The sequence below is a fragment of the Hordeum vulgare genome, chromosome 7H (genome assembly GCF_904849725.1).
Source record: "Hordeum vulgare subsp. vulgare chromosome 7H, MorexV3_pseudomolecules_assembly, whole genome shotgun sequence".
NCBI classification, from domain to species: domain Eukaryota; kingdom Viridiplantae; phylum Streptophyta; class Magnoliopsida; order Poales; family Poaceae; genus Hordeum; species Hordeum vulgare.
Genome location: NC_058524.1, coordinates 28,288,119 through 28,309,559, shown reverse-complemented (window position 1 = coordinate 28,309,559; position 21,441 = coordinate 28,288,119). Strand labels below are relative to the sequence as shown.

Here is a 21,441-nt window from a genome sequence, read left to right as displayed (position 1 = left end):
AAAAGGTTTCAAAAATGGGCATTGGTCTAAAATAGGACAATCATTCAAAATGCCCTATCATTCAACATGATCTTGTTCGGAACGTCAATGTCATTTATGTGGGGAGAGAGAATCATGCATGAATCGGTCTCCATCCCAACTTTCTCTCTCGTACAAAGCTGCATGACATGCATGTATTTTGATACAAATGTGTGAGCGCATGCCAGTCTTGTCTGTATTTATTGGGTATAGGAGAGATAATGGATTTACAACTTTATATCGTGGCACAGATATTAGTGAAATTGATGGACGGTGGATTGCCAATCGGTAACTACTCGCTCGTGTAAGAGCATCTATAGCCGGACCTTGCAAATTTGATCCCTCAAACGTCCGTGAACGCGTCCGGGCGTGTTCGTAGACACTGACCGATCATGCCTTAAATTTCCCACTCCACATCCACGTGTCTCATGTCCGGAGCAACAACTTCGCGAACAGATCCCCGTCGCCCCCCGTAACCCCCTCCCGTCGCCCCCATGAACGACCAGGGGGTAACCCTAGCCGCCGCTGCCGGTCCTCCCTCGCTCGTCCTTCATCCTCGCCCCCGCCAGCAGCGTCGCCGGACGAAGCCTGGCCGGCAGGGGCGGCGGTGGAGATCCTCTCCCCTTCACGCGACATGGTTGGGGCGGGACGGACGTTCGTGAGGAGGCACCGCACTAGCGCACGGTGCGGCGGCGCGGCACACTACAAGAAATATGCTCATACATGATGTTTTTTAAGACGTCGTTGATGAATTCGTCATAAATCTGTGACGATTTCATCCGAGATTGTCGTAAACCGTTTGAGGGGATCAAATCTACATATAAATTACGACGATGTGAGTCAAAAACGTCGTAACTGCATAATATGAGATCGTCATAACTTTTACGACGATTATAAAAATGTCGTAACATGTTCTAACTATGTTGACATGTCACTCGTGGGTCTATTCTATGTCACGCGCCAAACCCGCCTAGTTTGTGAAGCAACCTACTATTATGTCATTCCAAGAATTCTCAAAAAATTATCATAAATACTTTGGATCATATATTCCTCAAATATGTTAAAACCCTTTCTTCCATAGTTTGAAAATAATTCAGCAATATTCATTTTCCTATTCTGTTCAGAATAGCACTTTGTGAAGGAAGTGTTATTTCTATTTTTTTGATTACCCTCATATTTTTTAGCACTATTTCCTATCCAAATCATTGCCTCATGAAAACTTTCGTAACAATTTGCGTAGTAAATCTTTCTCAGCAAATTTCCAAAGCTTGTGTTCAGCTAACAACTTTGTGAAGGAAGTACTAGATAGGAATATCCTGATGAGTTGAATTTTTGCCACATCTTCTATGTGTCCAAAACATAGCTCTCCACAAAAGTTTAGCCCCATCTGACAATCCATGTGAGCTCATCATCCAATCTTTGTTTCTGCTAATATTTTTATTTTGTGAAGCAACTACATTTTATATTGCTTTATAGTTGATGAAAATTTACCACGGGATGAAACTGACCATGTAACCTCACTCCACCAAATTTTAGCTCATTTAATTTAGCCAGATTCCCTCAATATTTTTTCCAATATTCTGTTTAGTAGAGAGCATTGTGAAGGAAGTACAATTTTTGTTTATCCAAATTTTATGAAATTTTTACAATGCCTTAATGTGCCCAAATTATCATCATACACCAAATTTCAACTCAATGCATTCATTCATTTGATCCCAGCTTCGACATACATATTTCTGCATAGTGTGGTACTTTGCAAAGCAAGTGCCACCTATGTTCATTCATTTGAGCTAAAAATTTGCCACGAGAGTCTCCTTAGTACATAATCACCCTCAGCCAAAATTTAGGCCCATTGTCTATGTTCATTACCCGCACCGCTAATCAAACACTTGGCTGCTAATTCATGTTTGAGCTTAGTTCGGTCTCCTCGTGAGATTCTTCTATTGTATTCTTCTTCCGGACACCTACCGAGGGAGTGTCCAACCCACCTGACATGCCTATTCCACCCAGAATGCGTGGCAACGCAACGGTCAGCCGGTGACCATGCGGCTCGCATCCAAGTTCACGCGCTCTGCAGTTGGGGCCCTCGACCACCATCCAAACCTCGGCGTCAAGTCACCACACCATGTAATTATAATTAAATAGATACTTATGTACCTATAAATGATTTTTGGGAAAAACAAATAGCAAATTATAATGCACCTGCAGTTCAAATTTGACCCGCTTCCAACTGAATCGACATAAATTTGTCATTTTCATGAGAGGTGGATAAAAGCAGTTAACACCCAACCATTTTGTCAATTGTTCATTAAATATGTCCTAGTATTTTATAAAAATGATATGGTCCAATTTTGAAACAAATATATGGTAGGTCCTTCACAAAAAAAATCATTTTGAGCACTTGAAAAATGGAAAATAATTTTTACATAGAAGGAAAATGAAAACTTTCTTAATCAACATTGTTTGCCATTCTAATATGCACTCCTGTGCATAATATTATATCATTTGAACAAACTATGTCATGAATGTGGCTATAAGATTGATCATTTGGCTTGAAAGTCATGAATCTTCACACATGATAGCCCATTTCAAAGAACACCTTTTCAAAATAATCACCGTATTAAAAGTTTATTATTTTTCCTGGTAACTTGTCACATATTATGACACAACGCGGAGGTTTTCCATTTTTTTGATTTTTTGTTTGAATTTTCATTGCCATTTCAAAATGTTGTCGAAATGACGGGCATGACCGTTCATAGCTAGGGGTTGAATCTTGCCAAATTTTTGTTGGATCTATGATTAAATAGATACTTATTTATCTAAAAATGTTTTTTGTAAAAAATCATGAGAAAACTATGAGGCACCTCTAGTTCAAATTTGACCCGCTTCCTTCTGATTCGGCATTAATTTGTCTTTTTCACTAGAGGTGGATAAAAGCTTTTAACATCCAACCATTTTGTCAATTGCAAATTAAATATAGCCTAGTATTTAGAAAAAATGATTTGATACAATTTTGAAACAAATATATGTTAGGTTCTTCACAAAAAAACTCATTTTGGGCACTTGAAAAATGGAAAAATATTTTTACATACAAGGAAAATGAAGACTTCCTTAATCAGCATTGTTTGTCATTACAATATGCACCCTTATGCACAATATTACATCGTTTCAACAAACTATGCCATGAATGTGGCCATAAGATTGATTATTTGGCTTGAAAACCATGAATCTTCACACATGATAGCACATTTTTGAGAACACTTTTTTAAAATAATTGTTGTATTACAGGGTTATTATTTTCCTGGTATCTTTGTCACATATAATGACACAATGCAAAGGTTTTCCATTTTTTTGATTTTTTTTAAATTTTGCATGGCCATTTTAAAATGCGGTCAAAACGACCGGTATGACCGTTCTTACCTAGTGGTTGAATCTTGGAAATCTTTTGGTGTTTCTCTGATTAAATAGATACTTTTGTACCTATAAATGATTTTTGGAAAAAATAAAAATAAATATATAATGAAGCTACAGTTCAAATTTGACCCGCTTCCAGCTGAATCGATGAAAAATTGTCTTTTTCACGAGAGGTGGATAAAAGCTTTTGACACCCAACCATTTAGTGAATTGTACATTAAATGTGGCCTAGTATTTTAAAAAATTGGTTTGGTCCAATTTTACAACAAATATATGGCATGTCATTAATAAAAAAACTCATTTTGGTCACTCGAAAAATAGAAAATGGTTTTTTTTTACGGAAAGAAAATGCCACCCCAAATCAACATTGTTGGTCATCCCTAGATACACACATGTGCAAAACATTGTTTCAGTTCAACAAACTATAAGAGGTTAAATGTTACCCTGAATAAGAGGGTAAAAACTATAAAAGAAAAACAAAAAACAAAATTTTACTAGATGAACTCTGATTGGTGATATCAGTTGTGACATGGATCAATGACATGGCAAGCATCCGTCCGTCCATCCATCCATATATCCGTCCCTCCGTCAATCCTAGCCCTCTCTCTCGCGCAGAAAACACCTCCCTCTCTCTCACGTTCAAACCCTAGCCTTGCAGCCGCCTCACACCATCGCCCCCCGATCCAGATCTGACACCCACCTCCCTCTGCACCCTCCCACCACCGCTCCCCGATCCAGATCCACCACACACACATCCCTCCGCTTGCCGCCGGTCTACACCATCCCTCCGCTGTCCCTGCTCCCCATCCAGAAGCCGCTGTCCCCGCTCCCCATCTAGATCCAAACCCTAGCTCAATCCGACTCGCAGCCCCGCGGCCCCGACCCCAACCCCTCCCTCTCCCCCGATCTGCAGCCGAGGAGGACCAGTGCGGCGAGGAGTACGTGCGGGCCGAGGAGGACCAGTGCGGCGACCCGACCCTGCCCGCCCTCACCAACGTGTTGCGCGCCGCCGGCGCCGGCGAGTGCTGGCACAAGCACGTCACCTTCCTCGCCCACCTGCTCGAGGTCAACCGGATCCTGCGCCTCTGGGCCGCGCCCGACGCCGTGGCCCGCTGCGGCCTCTACCACTCAGCATACTCCATGTCCTACGTCAACCTCGCCATCTTCGAGCCCGATGTCTGTCGCGCCCGCGTTGCCGCCGTCGTCGGGGACGAGGCCGAGCGGCTTGTCCACCTCTTCTGCGTCGTCCCGCGGCAACAGCTCGTCCATGACGACCTACTCTTCCACTACGACGACGGCGACCTCGCCGCCGACCTGGCCCGGTCCGAGGAGTCCGTATTGGACGCGCGTCGTGGGGTGTTCGACGAGGACGAGCCCTGGCAACGCAAGATCCAGCGCCTCCTCCCCGCCGACGGAATCACAGTCAAGCACATCAGGTGCGAGTTTGATTGTTTCCTCATGAGGAACTTTTCTGTGGTTGCTTGCCTGAATGAAATCAGTACATGTTCAGATAACTGAATTATACATTGTTGTGTGTAGTCTTTGTCAGAAATATATACGGAGTACTACGGTACTGACAGACACTAGTGGGGACAGGGCCTATAGCCCCGGCCCATAAGGGGCTTTAGTCCCGGTTCACCAACCGGGACTAAAGGGGCGGGACTAAAGGCCTAACCTTTAGACCCGGCCCTGTTACAAGCCGGGACTAAAGATGCTCCACGTGGGCGCCTCGTAGCGCCCCACGGGCAGGACCTTTAGTCCCGGTTCGTTACACGGGCCGGGACTAAAGATTTTTAGATTTTGCTGGTTTTTGGGTTTTTTTTGAATGAAATTATTTTTGGGTTTTACGGTTTTAGGGTTTAGGTGTTCGGGAGATTAACGTGATGCCTCGTTTGGTTTTCGGGAATTAGTTTTCATATAATTTAAATAGAAAGAAAGATGCACATATATATAAGATTAACTTATCTTACAAGCGAGCATATATATACAATTATATGCAGATCTGAATTATCGGGACTAGAGCCCGTCTATTCGATTACATGGACGAACATCAGTAATGGCCCTTAGCTACACTAAATCGTCCTTTGTCATCTATAGCTTCCGTCCTCAGAAATCCCGCAAGCTCCTGTGCAACAGCAATCGCGCGTTGCTCTGGTAGGACCTTCGTCCTCATGGCCGTGTGCTATATAAGAAGAGGAGATGAATATGAATATCAATCATGATAACAAAGAATGACGGGTAAAAATAGAGGTGTGAATGTTCATTACTTACGTCGAATCTGTGATCCTTGAGGTCAGAGGTAAACGTGCGAATGGTCTCGCAAACATAGTATCCGCATAGATGCGTTCCCCGTGGCTGCTGGTCGCACTTTACGAGAATAGAATATATATAATCAAAATATTAATCTAGCATCATAAATGTATTGAAAATTAATAGAAGTATATCATACTACTACTTACCTGAGCCGCTCTAAAGGTCAGCTTCTCAGGAAAGTTACCGGGAGTCACGCACTTGAACCGCTTCCAAACCCTGCCCGACAAGGATAATGATTTGCTAAGTTTTTCATTAATTGATATATCAGAAAATCATCGAAAGAGACCGATAGAGCGCAAGAATGATTAAAATTACCCTTGGAGCATGTCCTGCAGGCTTTAGAACTGTTCCAAGGGTCTCGATAATGGGTCGAAGGCATCAATTCTTCCCTTATCAATTTGAATGTCCAACAGAATCCAATGGAAGCTGCACATGTATGTATATATATATATATATATATATACATATATGTCAGTAACTTATCAATTACACTTATAAGTGAATGGACACAACAGAGTAAAGACCCTTACTTGAAGTTGTATGGAAACCCTTACTTGAAGTTGTATGGAAACAGTATGTGGTCACAGAAATTTTGATCTGTTAGAAACCTTAGAAGGTTTTCCTCCGTCTCCTTGGGTTAATTAGTTAGCGTCGTTATATGTATTTTATCTGGGTCAATAAACCCAATATTTATGATGCTCTTACTTTTACAATCCAGAATCTTCATTCTGCATAATAGAGTAGGAGTTATATATAGACAATGAATTGGAATAACTAAACAAGTTATATGTAGACAGCGAATTGAAAAACTTACGCACAATAGCAACTCATAAGCGATTTGTCGAGGGCGTCGGCATTGTACATCTGGAAGAGTTCATCAAAGTCGATATGGATTTCTTCAGGGCGGCCGTAGTACTCCCGTGGCACACTCAGCACGATCATCGTTCTCCCCTTCTTTGATTCACTTAAGTACCATGTATGCAAGTAACGCATATTTGTTGGAAGATCATCTTTGTTGACCAAAGGCTCACCCATGACAAACTTTGGCTTAGGGGCTACCACAGCCTTGGGTATCTTGTCGTCTTGGGAAGACAGCAATTCTTCAAGCGAGATACCACATTGAGCCGCCAACTCCTTTGTTGTTTCTAAAGCTAGGCCCTGCACCGGAGGGGGAACATTCTCGGTTAACACCTTGAGGGGTGGGGTCGACTGTTTGGCCTGTTGTTCAAGCTGAGGAACGTCTGATTTTTCTTGCTTGTAGTTGAACTGCTCTTTTTCACTTCCTTCTGCAATGTGCGTGTATAGTCATCAGGCTTATGGTGTAAGTCATAAGGTCTGATAGGAAGATTAGCAGACGTACCTTTGGGAGGGGCGACCGTTTGCGCTTTGGGGTGCTCTGTGGCTTAGGAATCGTCGGCGGAGCGTTCTTGGTGGCACGCTCCCGCTTAGTATCCGGAGCGGGCGGCGGCGGAGACAGACGACCCAAGTCCGGCGGCGGTGATCGAGATCTTCTCTTTTTCACTTCCTTCTGCAATGTGCGTGTATAGTCATCAGGCTTATGGTATAAGTCATACTGTGATGGAAGGGTCGTGAAGTATTTTGCAAATGCTATTTGCTTCTAGGTGTATTCCGGGCGGGGCTCGGGTTCCTTCTTTTTCATCTGCGCATCATGATGTTCCTTTGCTATCCTGGCGTTTTCCTTGGGGGTACGATCATAAGGTCCGATAGGAAGATTAGCATGACGTACCTTTGGGAGGGGCGACCGTTTGTGCTTTCAGGTGCTCTGTGGCTTAGGAATCGTCGGCGGAGCGTTCTTGGTGGCACGCTCCCGCTTTGTATCCGTGGCAGGCTCAGGCTTTGTATCCGGATCGGGCGGCGGCGTTGCGTTCTTGGTGGCACGCTCCCGCTTTGTATCCGTGGCAGGCTCAGGCTTTGTATCCGGAGCGGACGGCGGCGGAGCGTTCTTGGTGGCACGCTCCCGCTTTGTATCCGTGGCAGGCTCAGGCTTTGTATTCGGAGCGGGCGGCGGCGTTGCGTTCTTGGTGGCATGCTCCTGCTTTGTATCCGTGGCAGGCTCAGGCTTTGTATCGGAGCGGGCGGCGGCGGAGCGTTCTTGGTGGCACGCTCCCGCTTTGTATCCGTGGCAGGCTCAGGGTTTGTATCCGGAGCGGGCGGCGGCGGAGCGTTCTTGGTGGCACGCTCCCGCTTTGTATCCGTGGCAGGCTCAGGGTTTGTATCCGGAGCGGGCGGCGGCGGAGCGTTCTTGGTGGCACGCTCCCGCTTTGTATCCGTGGCAGGCTCAGGGTTTGTATCCGGAGCGGGCAGCGGCGGAGCGTTCTTGGTGGCACGCTCCCGCTTTATATCCGTGGCAGGCTCAGGGATTGTGTCCGGAGCGGGCAGCGGCGGAGACGGACGACCCAAGTCCGGCGGCGATGATCGAGATGGACTCGTGTTGTGCTGGCCGACGTCATGTGGAGGGCTTGGAGGTAATGGAGGTGTAGGTGACGTGCGATGACTCGGAGACGGTGTTGTCCTTGGGGCTGAGCCTGGAAGCTTGATGTAGTTCTTGTCCCATAGGATGACTCCACCCAGTACTTCTCCGAGTGTCCTCTCATCTTCGGGTCCAGCTATGTCGAGCTCCATATCATTAAACCCCGTCATGATTTCATCCACCCCGACTTTAGCAAAGCCAACTGGAATCTCACGGCCATGCCAGCGTGCATTAGGGCCAGAAGGTAAAGCTTGTCCGACGGCCACCTTCATGGATATGTTCTTGAATTTCTGATGAAGTTCACATGATGTTGAATCCTTGATTCCATCCACAGGGTAGCCGGGACTGCCCTCTGTCATTCTTCGTTCATCGGCGAGCGGGGCCTAAGATTCAGCCACGCTGCTTTTCCGCTTAGATGGGGTGCCGATAATATCAAGTGCAGGATCTTCCTGGCGCGGTACTCCTCTAAGCTCATCAATCTAATTCTGTTGCTCGTTAATCCTGGCAAGCAACTGGTTGAACTTGTCATTCTCCTCATCTTGCTGCCGCTTCTTTGCTCTCTCTCGGCTTCTGTAAGTGTCTTGGTCTCTGGCAAACCCAAGCCACCACGGGTAAGATGGACCGAAGCCTCGCGTTCGTCCTCCATGTTCGTCATTACCGAGGACCAGTGTGAGCAAATCTTTATGTCTATCTGCAGTGAACTTTCTTTGTCCCTCCTTAATTTCTTTCACTATCCTTTTCCAATTCTCCCTGGGTATCCTAAGATTGTCATTGCAGATGAGGTCCCCTGTTTTTTCGTCGTACGACCCACCATGCGCAAGGAACCAATTTCTTGCTCTCAATTCCCACTCATCACGGAGTGGTTCTGGTACGATGCCTTTATCTATCAAATCTTGCTCTTTCTTTTCCCACTTTGGGATGGCAGTCTCATAGCCCCCTGGCCCCAGCTTGTGGTGATATTTCTTCTTGTCGGCATTTATCTTGTTCTTTTCTGATAATGCCTGGGCATCTTCTGACTCCTTGTACTCTTGAAATTCCTTCGAGTGATTCGCCTGCTTGGCTAGATACCCCTCGAATACCGGCACTTTCTTTGTCTTCAGATAGTTTTTCCATAGCTTCTTCTTCCACCTACGGAACAATTCGGCCATCTTCTTTAGAGTCCACTGCTTGACTTTGGCCCTCAGTTTGTCTGCGGCGTCTTCATTCTCACATTCTGGCAGGTTGAAATGTGACATGAGATCATTCCAAAGATTATCTTTGTACCTTTCGGCGACATAGTCACTATCGGCTGCCCCTTTGCGCTTGTTCCACTCCCGAACGCTGATCGGGATGTGATCCCTAACGAGAACTCCGCATTGCTTCTTGAATGTGTCAGCAGCATTCTTAGGAAGCTTGGGTTCGCCCGTAGGCATTATCACCTCAAAGGTGTAATGCGTCCGTGCATCCAACTTTCTAGTCGGGCCTCGTTTCGTAGATTTGCTCGATGTGGAGGCCTAAGAGGGAGAAACATTCGTAAAATGAATGTATATGTATACAATATAGAGCTATCTCCAATATTTTTCACATATTACAAGTGATTGTCGAACTTCATATGTATACCTCTCCGGATTTTATTATTTCTTCACCGGCTTCTCCACCGGCTTCTCCATCAGTGGAGCTATCACCTTCTCCGTCATTGGACCTATCTCCTGCCTCATCGGCTTCATCTTCGTGTCGCTCGACCTCCATTCCATATCCGGAGTCGTTTAGATATGACGTCGGAGATTCGGCTGGTTCAACGTCGGGGCCGTCTTCGATTATATCTTCGAGAAGTTCTTCCTCTTCGAGGTTCTTGATATGTGGATCCATAGTTCTGCAAAAAACGGACATTTGATTAACTAATATACTAACAAACTATATAAGAGGGGTTGGAAACTTCGAAGGCTCGTTTTATATAGGAGGACCTTTAGTCCCGGGTCTTGGCTAGAACCTAAACTCTAAAATACCAGCTGGGCGGAGCCCAGTCCCGGACAATTAAGCATATACAATAGCAAAATTAAACTAGTTCTATTAATTTTCTTGCTAAAAATAAACTATTAACACTTAAGCATATACAATAGAAAAATTAAACTATTAACACTTAAGCATATACAATAGCAAAATTCAGCAATAATCTAAGAAACACTATTAACACTTAAGCATATACACTATACAATAGCAAAATTAAATGACAAAAAAAATATTTCTTCTTCTTGTAACCCTAAACTAATTTTTCCTCTTCTTCTATTTCTCCTCTTCTTATACTTCTTCTTCTACTTCTACTTCTCCTCTTCTTCTACTACTTCTCCTCTCATCTTCTTCTATTTTTCCTCTTCTTCTCCTCTCCTCCTCTTCTTATTCTCCTTTTTCTTCTTTTCTTCTCCTCCTCTTCTTATTCTCCTTTTTCTTCCTTTCTTCTCCTTTTTCTTCCTTTCTTCCCTTTTTCTTCTTTTCTTCTCCTTTTTCTTCCTTTCTTCTCCTTTTTCTTCTCCTTTTTTCCTTTCTTCTCCTTTTTCTTCCTTTCTTCTATTTTTCTTCATTTCTTCTCCTTTTTCTTCCTTTCTTCTCCTTTTTCTTCTTTTCTTCTCCTTTTTCTTCATTTCTTCTCCTTTTTCTTCTTTTCTTCTCCTTTTTCTTCTTTTCTTCTCTTTTTTTCTTCCTTTCTTCTCCTTTTTCTTCCTTTCTTCTCCTTTCTCTTCTTTGCTTGTGCTGGCCGGAGTGTTGGGGAGGAGGGGGCGTGGGGCTTACCGGCCGGAGGTGTCGACGGTGCGCGGCGAGGAGGGCGGTGCGCGGCGAGGAGGACGGCGGCGGCGAGCAGGACGACGGCGACGGCGAGGAGGACGGCAGGCGATGGCGAGCAGGACGGCGGGCAGCCTGACGGCGTCATCGAGTTCGTCGCTTGCCGCCGTCCTCTTCTTCTACTTCTTCTTCTACTTCTACTTCTCCTCTTCTTCTACTACTTCTCCTCTCCTCTTCTTATATTTTTCCTCTTCTTCTCCTCTCCTCCTCTTCTTATTCTCCGTTTTCTTCTTTTCTTCTCCTCCTCTTCTTATTCTCCTTTTTCTTCCTTTCTTCTCCTTTTTCTTCCTTTCTTCTCCTTTTTTTCCTTTCTTCTCCTTTTTCTTCCTTTCTTCTATTTTTCTTCCTTTCTTCTCCTTTTTCTTCCTTTCTTCTCATTTTTCTTCTTTTCTTCTCCTTTTTCTTCCTTTCTTCTCCTTTTTCTCCTTTTCTTCTCCTTTTTCTTCCTTTCTTCTCCTTTTTCTTCTTTTCTTCTCTTTTTTTTCCTTTCTTCTCCTTTTTCTTCCTTTCTTCTCCTTTTTCTTCTTTGCTTGTGCCGGCCGGAGTGTTGGGGAGGAGGGGGCGTGGGGCTTACCGGCCGGAGGTGTCGACGGCGCGCGGCGAGGAGGACGGGGCGGCGCGCGGCGAGGAGGGCTGCGCGCGGCGAGCAGGACGGCGGCGGCGAGCAGGACGACGACGACGGCAGGCGGCGGCGAGCAGGACGGCGGGCAGCCTGACGGCGTCGTCGAGTTCGTCACTTGCCGCGCCGGGCAGGAGAACGAGAGGAAGAAGAAGAGAAATGGACGGTTTGGGTTCGAAATTTTCTAACTCCCGCTTATACAGGTGGATCTTTAGTCCCGGTTCGTGGCTCGATCCGGGACTAAAGACCCTTTAGTCCCGGGTGGAGCCACGAACCGGGACTAAAGGCCCTTTTTCGGCTGACCAGAAGGCGGGAAGCAGGGGCCTTTAGTCCCGGGGCGTGGCTCGAACCGGGACTAAAGACACCCCTTTAGTCCCGGGTGGAGCCACGATCCGGGACTAAAGGCCCTTTTTCGGCTGACCAGAAGGCGGGAAGTAGGGGCCTTTAGTCCCGGGGCATGGAAAGAACCGGGACTCAAGTTTTGCCTATATAAACCCTCGCCCCTGCCCACCATATCCCCTGTTTTTTGGTTGTTGAAGTGTGACCATGCCATGCTCTTGCCACTCTATTTCATGCACATGACGTGTTCGATGAAATGCCCGAGCCACTCTACTTAAGCTTTCTCCTCTCCAAGCTCGACCTCCAAGCTCCATTTTCCTTAATATTTGTCTAGGTTTGGCATGCACCAACTGCGAGCACCACCGTGGTGAGCCTCTTGTTCTTATCTTCTTTTTAAAATTAAAAAAATCTTACTTGTATGATTTACATACATACTTGTATAAATTACTCACTTTCATTATGTTTTGTTATTATATAGTGCGATGGTTTTGGTATCCGCCTCCGTCGGCTCTCGTCCTCTCTATGATTCGGATGTGGTATATATTATCTTTTATAACTATTTGTTTTATTTAGTGTTTATGACAATTATGACATATATTTTTTTTAATCTAGGAGGTATGTGAACCGGAAATTCCAACCCACATAAAAATTCTTATCGAGAAGTTAAATTTGGTTGAAAAAGAAAATTGAAGAAAAAATTGAAAATAATTGAGGATAAGAATATGGAACTGGAGTGGCATGTCGCCGATGTCATCGATGATCACAAGATGAAGATCGATGCGATGCGGTTGAAGATGGATGCAATGCGCTTGAAGATGGATGAAATGCGCTTGAAGATTAGGAATATTAGAAAATATGTCATTGATAAAGAGGCTTGGTATCATTATGCTGTTGGGTCAATTGTTACCTTAGTTGCGATTTTGATCGCGTTTGTTGTTGCATTTAAATGTTTTACATAGTTGTATGTTGTTTTATGAGAGAATTTTATGTATTTATTTTTTGCAATAATAACATTTGATCACTACTGTTCTTTGGCTTTAATGTGATGATGAACTTGTATTAATTTGGTCATATGTTCTGCAATGGTTTTTTGATATATTTGATTTCATAATAGAGATGAATCGCCAATGATAATATTTAATTTCATAATGTGGTTTTTTGAACTCCATACTTTTTTACTTCATTTGGTATATTTCGTGGATTTACTTATTTTTTTTGAGCTAGTTGACCTTGAAATTGAAAAGCACTACAAATGAACTCTGAAAATGTTGAAAGTTGGCATGCTATCATCATTTCACCCACATAGCATGTGTTAAAAGTTGAGAGGGCTACGACAAAAACTGGATGCACTTCGTGTACAAAACGGACAATCTCTCTCGAAGTATCAGGGTTTCGAACGAGAACTCATCTCTTACAAAGGGATTTGATTTTTGTGAACTTATTTGAACTCCATACTTTTTGTGTGTTCAAAATGGACCATTCAAAGGCACAGCACAAAATTTCAACAATTTCTGACTTCATTTGGTATATTTCGTGGATTTACTTATTTGTATTGAGCTAGTTGACCCTGAAACTGAAAAGCACTACAAATGAACTCTGAAAATGTTGAAAGTTGGCATGCTATCATCATTTCACCCACATAGCATGTGCTAAAAAGTTGAGAGGGCTACGACAAAAACTGGATGCACTTCGTGTACAAAACGGACAATCTCTCTCGAAGTATCAGGGTTTCGAACGAGAACTCATCTCTTACATGGATAATATGAAAATGAAAAGTGTTTGAAATTTAGTACGTTCCATACATGCATTACATAAAAGGTTTAATACATTATTACATTATTGCACCAATATTCCTATCTATTATTTCTGTTTTCTTCTGGGTCGTAGCCATGGAGAATCTTCATCATTCAGTAGGATGCTTGGGTCAGTTTTCACTTTGAAGGGCGGAATTTCATGAAACTTATTATAATCTTCTGACATGTCTGTCTTGTCATCTACTCCCACGATGTTTCTTTTCCCTGAAAGAACTATGTGGCGTTTTGGCTCATCGGATGATATCTTCTTTTGCTGATTTCTTTTTCTCGTTAATGTAGACATGTCTTTCACATAGAAAACCTGAGCGACATCATTGGCTAGGATAAATGGTTCGTCCATGTATGCAAGATTGTTAAGATCCACTGTTGTCATGCCGTACTTTTGGTCTACAACTAACCCGCCTCCTGTCAGCTTCACCCATTTGCACCGAAATAAAGGGATCATAAAAGTAGGTCCATAGTCAAGTTCCCATATCTCCTCTATGTACCCGTAATATGTTTCCAAACAGTGCCCATTCTCGTCTGTTGCATCAAAGCGGACACCACTATTTTGGTTGGTGCTCTTTTTATCTTGGGCAACCGTGTAAAATGTATTCCCATTTATCTCATACCCTTGGAAAGTACTTATAGTCGAAGATGGTGGCCTGGCCAAACAGTACAGCTCATCTCCAACGGTGTCGTCATTCATGAGATGTGTCTGCAACCAACTGCCGAAAGTCTTCTCGTGTTCCCCTTTAATCCAAGAGTCAGCCTTCCCCGGGTTTTCGGAGCGTAGAATATTCTTGTGTCTCACGATATACGGAGCCACCACGGTGGAATTGTGTAGAACTGTGTAGTGTGCTTGAGAGAAAGAATGCCCGTCCATACATACTTTTGCTTTCCTTCCTAGTGTGCCTTTTCCTGTCAGCCTACCCTCATACCGAGATTCGGGAACACCAATCGGCTTAAGGTCAGGAAGAAAGTCCACACAAAACTCAATGACCTCCTCTGTTCCATAGCCCTTGGAGATGCTTCCTTCTGGCCTAGCACGGTTACGAACATATTTCTTTAAGACTCCCATGAACCTCTCGAAGGGGAACATATTGTGTAGAAACACAGGACCGAGAATTCTAATCTCTTCGACTAGGTCAACTAGGAGGTGTGTCATTATATTGAAGAAGGATGGCGGGAACAACAACTCAAAGCTGACCAGACATTGGACCACATCAATCTGTAACCCTGATAGACTTTCTCGATCGATTACCTTCTGAGAAATTGCATTGAGAAATGCACATACCTTCACAATTGCCAGGCGAACATTTTCCGGTAGAATTCCCCTCAATGCAACCGGAAGCAATTGCGTCATAAGCACGTGGCAGTCATGAGACTTTAGGTTTTGGAATTTTTTGTCTTTCATATTTACGATTCCCTTTATATTCGACGAGAAGCCAGTCGGGACCTTGATACTGAAAAGGACTTCAAAGAAGATTTCCTTCTCTTCCTTAGTAAGAACGTAGCTGGCACGCCCTTGAAACTGCCCTCGATGCATGCCATCTCTTCCTTTATGACGTTCCTGGTCCTCCCGTGCTTCCGGTGTATCTTTTGACTTCCCATACAAGCCCAGGAAGCCTAGAATATTCACGCAGAGATTCTTCGTCAGGTGCATCACGTCGATTGCCGAGCGGACCTCATGGACTTCCCAGTAGGGTAGCTCCCAAAATATAGATTTCTTCTTCCACATGGGTACGCGCTTATCAGGGCCGTTAGGAACAGGTTGGCTGCCAGGACCCTTTCCAAAGATTACTTTTAAATCTTTGACCATATCAAATACTTCAGCACCAGTACGGATGACAGGCTTCCCCCGGGGTTCTGCCTTGCCATTGAAATGCTTGCCTTTTTTCTTGAAGGGATGCTTGGGCGGAAGAAAACAACGATTGTACGGATACACATTCTTCCTACAGTTGTCGAGATATATACTTTCTGTCTGATCCAAACAGTGCGTGCATGCATTGTATCCCTTGTTTGACTGACCTGAAATGTTACTAAGAGCAGGCCAATCATTGATGGTTATGAAAAGCAACGCTCGAAGGTCAAATTCCTCTTGTTTGTGCTCGTCCCACACACGTACACCTGGTTCGGCCCACATCTGTAAAAGTTCATCAACTAATGGCCTTAGGTACACATTAATATCGTTGCCGGCTTGCTTTGGACCTTGTATAAGCACTGGCATCATAATGAACTTCCGCTTCACGCACAACCAAGGAGGAAGGTTGTAGATACATAGAGTAACGGGCCAGGTGCTGTGACTGCAACTCTGCTCCCCAAAAGGATTCATGCCATCTGTACTCAAACCTAACCATAAGTTCCTTGCGTCAGCTGCAAATCTCGGGAACTCTCTCTCGATTTTTCTCCACTGCCGACCATCAGCGGTGTGCCTCAACTTATCGTCTTTCATACGATCTTCCATGTGCCATCACAACAACTTCGCATGGTCTTTATTTCTGAACAGACATTTCAACCGTGGTATTATAGGAGCATACCACATCACCTTGGCAGGAACCCTCTTCCTGGGTGGCTCGCCCTCAATATCACCAGGGTCATCTTTTCTGATCTTATACCGCAATGCAGTGCATACCGGGCATTTATCCATATTCTCGTACTTCTCACCGCGGTAGAGGATGCAGTCATTAGGGCATGCATGTATCTTCTGCACGTCTAATCCTAGAGGGCAGACAAGCTTCTTTGCTTCGTACGTGCTGGCGGGCAATTCGTTCTTTCTTGGAAGCATCTTCTTCATCAGTACCAGCAACTTTTCGAATGACGAGTCAGTCACACCGGTCTCTGCCTTCCACTTCAGCAATTCCAGTGTGCTACCCAGCTTCTTCTGGCCATCTTCACAAGTTGGGTACAACAATTTGTTGTGGTCCTGTAACATCTGCTCGAACTGCAACCTCTCCTTTTCTGTGTCGCAACCTCGCCGTGCATCAGAAATGACCCGGCCAAGATCATCAGCGGGCTCATCTGGTTCCGGTTCTTCATCCTGATCTTCTTCTTCATTGTCTTCCATTGCGGTATCAGCATACTCAAGGAACATAGATTGGTAGTTGTCATCATCATTCTCTTCTTCTTCTTTGTCGTCTTCCATCATAACCCCTCTTTCTCCGTGCTTGGTCCAAACATTATAGCCCGACATAAAACCGGACCGAAGCAGGTGGCTCTGAATGACTCTTGAGGAAGTGTAATCCTTCTCATTCCGACATTCAACACATGGACAAAACATATAGCCACCACCATGCTTGTTCGCATCGGTTGCATCTCGAAAAGAATGCACACCTTCTCTGGAAGCGGTTGTGCGTCGATCACCGTACATCCATGGATGGCTCATCTCTGCGTTATACGACAGTATATCAAATACAATCACGATCCTAGAAATTAGTACCGCACGGTCTAAACGAGGAAATATAGTTGCTAACCTTTTAGAATAAGTAGAAATAAAGAGGAAGAGGTTTAAGCGTGGCTCGGGCATCTCATATCGTAGTTGTGTTCGGTGAACTGAAGCGGCATCGCTCTAACACACATTTCAACAAACACCTCTAGTGCATCAAAAAAAGTGGAGAGCAAGCACCCACCCACAATCCTCCATCCAAGAAAAATGCAACGAAGAGGGGAGAGGGGGGGCTGTGCTATATATAGGCAGAGGACTTTAGTCCCGGTTTGAGACACAAACCGGGACTAAAGGTGGCGCACATGCGGGCTGCCCACCGCGTAGCCCTTTAGTCCCGGCTTGGGACACGAACCGGGACTAAAGGCTCCTTACGGGCCGGGACTAAAGCCTCGAGGGAGGATATGAGAATTGGGGCGACGTGGCCGGGCCTTTAGTCCCGGCCCAGAGGCAGGCCGGGACTAAAGGGTCCAGGCCAAAGGCCCGTTTTCTACTAGTGAGACACATAGAGTTCACCGAGAAATCCATGGTTATGACCAAGATGATAATTAAGTACTGTATGTTTCCTATTAGGATTAGGCGTTTCTTCGAAACATATACTGACAGATGTATAGAGTTCACTCATGATAGATTAAAAATTTGAGGATCAAGTACTCTTGCTTCATTGATCATTACAAGTTGCAAGCTAGCTTTAGGATTAGGCGTTCATGCAGTGTTTATCAAGATTCAGGATTAGGAATTTTTTGTATCTCGCAACTTTGTGTCGGGCAAATTAACCTCACTCATGTTGCTATGAGAGAAAAACTTAGTTATGTCAATTTTGCAAGATTATGTGGCATCTTGACAAGATAAGTTAGATTTGTAGTATGTCTATTTAATTTTTTCTGCTGCAACATATGTTGTCGAAATACTTTCAATTATCAATTGATTCATGATTCACTATTAAAAAAATCGGTTCCGAACTCGGCACCCGAGTGAAGCAAAAGGGAAATTGCTAAGCAAACTAGTAGCTGCACCTTAATCCAAACTCAGTGAGAATTTTCATAGTCCTGGAAAAAAGAGAATTTTGATTCAAAAAAGGCGGTGTTGCTTCTGCTGTGCAAAAGGGAATTGCTAAGCAAACTAGCACCTTATCCAAACTGAATGAGAATTTGAAGTTCAGAAAAGATTGCTCCATTTCTACTGTGCACCTGATGTAAATCGCTACCCTGCAGGACTGGTGACGATGTGGCTCTCTCTAGGCGGGTAGCGGTGACATTCCTTATGATGACAATGGCAGACTTCAGCGACCAGCTCTTCGACTGGCAGGACCGCCATCTTCGAGCCCGACGTCGGACGCGCCCGCGTCGCCGCTGTCGTCGAGGATGAGGCTGAGCACCTCGTCCACCTCTTCTGCGTCCTCCCGCGCCAGCAGCTCGTCTTTACAATCCTCCGCCACCCGGGGAAACCCAAGACCGTATGCCTCTTGCTCCCCTCCGCATCTCTCGATCATAGATACACTTTCTTTAGTTTTGAACCCTGTTAGATCTGTTGGAGGGGGGTAATTGATGTTAGCATCAATTTAGGAGCGATCTGATTCACTTATTTTCCAGGAATTGGAATGCATCCCCCTGTTTTCTGTAGCTGATTCTCATCTCAGGGAATCTTTATCGAAAAAAAAAATCTCAGGGGATGCGTTGTGTGCGCTCGAAAAAAATATCTCAGGGTACGCGTTGTGTGCGCTTGAAAAAAAAGGGCAATGGTTGTCGCACACCAAATGTTTGGTGTCATGCCTATGCGGGGCTTTGGCAGGAACCTGCGGGCTTTGTATTTGCTCCAAGAGTGATCAATTGATCCGAGATGGGCATAAGTTTAGCAGGTATTTTTAGTTTGGGGAGGTGATGTGTGAGTCATGGCCTGCACTGCTCGCTGGTATTTGGCTACCAGTGACTGAGCTACCAACAAGTTATATGACTGCTGATATCTGTACTTATATTGTCCTACATGCATAGAATGAGTGGTCTCTGCAATCTAGTAGCTTATACTCCTACTATTTAACTCTGAACAGATGATCTTACTAGCAACTGATGGTGTATGCTTCGGACAAGAAGCATCCTGTTTAATACTCCTAGCATAGTTTACAGTCGCGTTAAGTGTAAGCGTTTTGTGTTATGCCAAGGTTGAACTTTATTCATACCGTGTGAAACTGACGCTCACCATGCGAACAGTTTCAGGAGATCAAAATAGAGCAGAATGATGCTTCAATAACCAAGTTATTCACATGCCCTGTTTCCTATGAACCACTGATGAGGAAAGGGCAGTCAAAACCACTTTGCCAAAGTCCACTGAACAATTATTCAATCCATCAAGTTTAAACCACTTTGGGCATTACATGAGAAATGATGTTATGTATTTCTATTTCTGTGAATTATTGACCGCTCAACGCATTTGTTAAGTCAACCATGATAGTGTAGTGCTTAGTTAGTACTCTTTTCGATGGCTTTGCACAGGAACAAGGCATCGTGTGATGACCTGTGTTCCTACCTTTTTGCCATATGGACTTATTCATCACAATGACATCGCCTTCTGATACTTTTTAAAATCTGTCTAATTGTTGCAGGCCCTGACAACATGGAGCACCTGAAGAGGATCGCCGAGGAGATGCAGAAGCAGGTGGCTGTTGCAGGCGCCATCCAGCCCAAGGAGGAGAACGACTTGGAGTTTGGATGTATTATGTAAACCTGAAAGATGTATTATGTGAACCTGGGAGATGTATTATGTGAACCTGGGAGACGTATTGTGTTATGTAAACTTGGGAGATGTATTATGTGATGTTATATGATGGATGATTTTAATTTGAGTTGGAGTATTCTTGATTTGAATATGAAATAGTGTTGGATTTAATATTGGACAAATAATTGGGTTGCAAAGGCCCAACAAATAGAAATGAAACCAAGTTCAGGAACAAAAAGTTGCTGAATTCAAAAATGAAAAAGGCCAAAACTGAAATTGGACCAAATGTATTTGGAACTTAAAGTCCAGGGCCCAAATTATAATGATAAAAAAAATTCGAAAAAAACATACTAAAGTGGCTGTAAATAGGCAAAGTCCCAAAAGAAGTCCAATAAGAAAAAGCCCAAAAAAATAAAATCAGCCCATGTGATCAATTGAAATGGGTTGGGCTGATTTCAACCATGATGTTTTGATTTCGTCGTAATTTTGCCACGTAGGACTGCCACGTAGGACTGGGTTTGATTGCCAACGCCGATTTAGGATCGTCGTAAAGGTTACGACGATAGAGGCATCGTCGTAAAAGTTACGACGATTTTGATCAAAACGTCGATGCTCTTCATTTCTGACGCTCCGTTTTCGACGCTTGGTTTTTCGTCGTGAGATCGTCGTAAATTAAAAACCGTGACGATGTAGCGACGAAAAAATAGCGTCGTGTATTAGCATATTCCTTGTAGTGGTGGGCACTGCTTCGGGGGAAACCCTAAGATCTGACTTTCCAGATCGGACGATGGCGGTACTGCGGTGTCGTATCTCTCTTGGGAGCATCCTTTGTGGAGCAAGGCTAGATGACAGAGGCAGGAGATGGAGCGGCTTCGTCTGGCTCGAAGATTTGTTGGAACTGTTAAGTCATGCCTGGCCGACAGGTGCTACGCGGAGTCATGCCTGGTTGGTAGGTGCTACGCACGACAGTTCTTCCAGAATCTTCGTGTCTGGACGAATGAGCCTAGGGCGGTGGCGCTGTTTGGCGCCGTGGTGGCGTCGATCATCTTGCACGGAGCTTTCAGTGAAGATGTCAAGTCTTGCGTGGTCGACAGGTACTACGCTATGTCATGCCTGGTCGGCAGGTGCTACGCACGACAGATCTTCCAGAATCTTCGCGTCTGGACTGACAAGCCATGGTGGCGTCGCGGATGGATGGACTGTCAAGGATGATACTGTTCTCTCTCCTGAAGATGGGTCAGCGGCCTGATGATGATGGCGGCATCTAAAACATGTGCATGTGGTTTCCGCTTTATGTCTGTTGCACCGGCTGTGGGTTCCGATACGATATGTGGATGGATCAATGACGGCACCGGTTTTAGATATGGGGAATGAGAGCACTCCACATTATCGAGTTTCTTAGGTGTGAGTGGTAGCTTCGGATGGTTTGATGTATGTTCTTGTTAGACCTATGTTGAATAATTAATAAAAATGGCCGTATGCA

The 21,441-nt window shown here is 44.5% G+C and overlaps 1 protein-coding gene across 1 annotated transcript; it reads left to right on the top strand.

Moving 5' to 3' along the window:
* Nucleotides 1-239: 239 nt before the first annotated feature.
* Nucleotides 240-21,207, top strand: LOC123408110. Its single transcript, XM_045101301.1, has 5 exons — nucleotides 240-306; nucleotides 4,346-4,868; nucleotides 18,461-18,576; nucleotides 19,846-19,953; nucleotides 21,083-21,207. The coding sequence occupies exons 1-5, from the start codon at nucleotides 240-242 to the stop codon at nucleotides 21,205-21,207; spliced, it is 939 nt and encodes a 312-aa protein (XP_044957236.1).
* The last annotated feature ends 234 nt before the right edge of the window (nucleotides 21,208-21,441 follow it).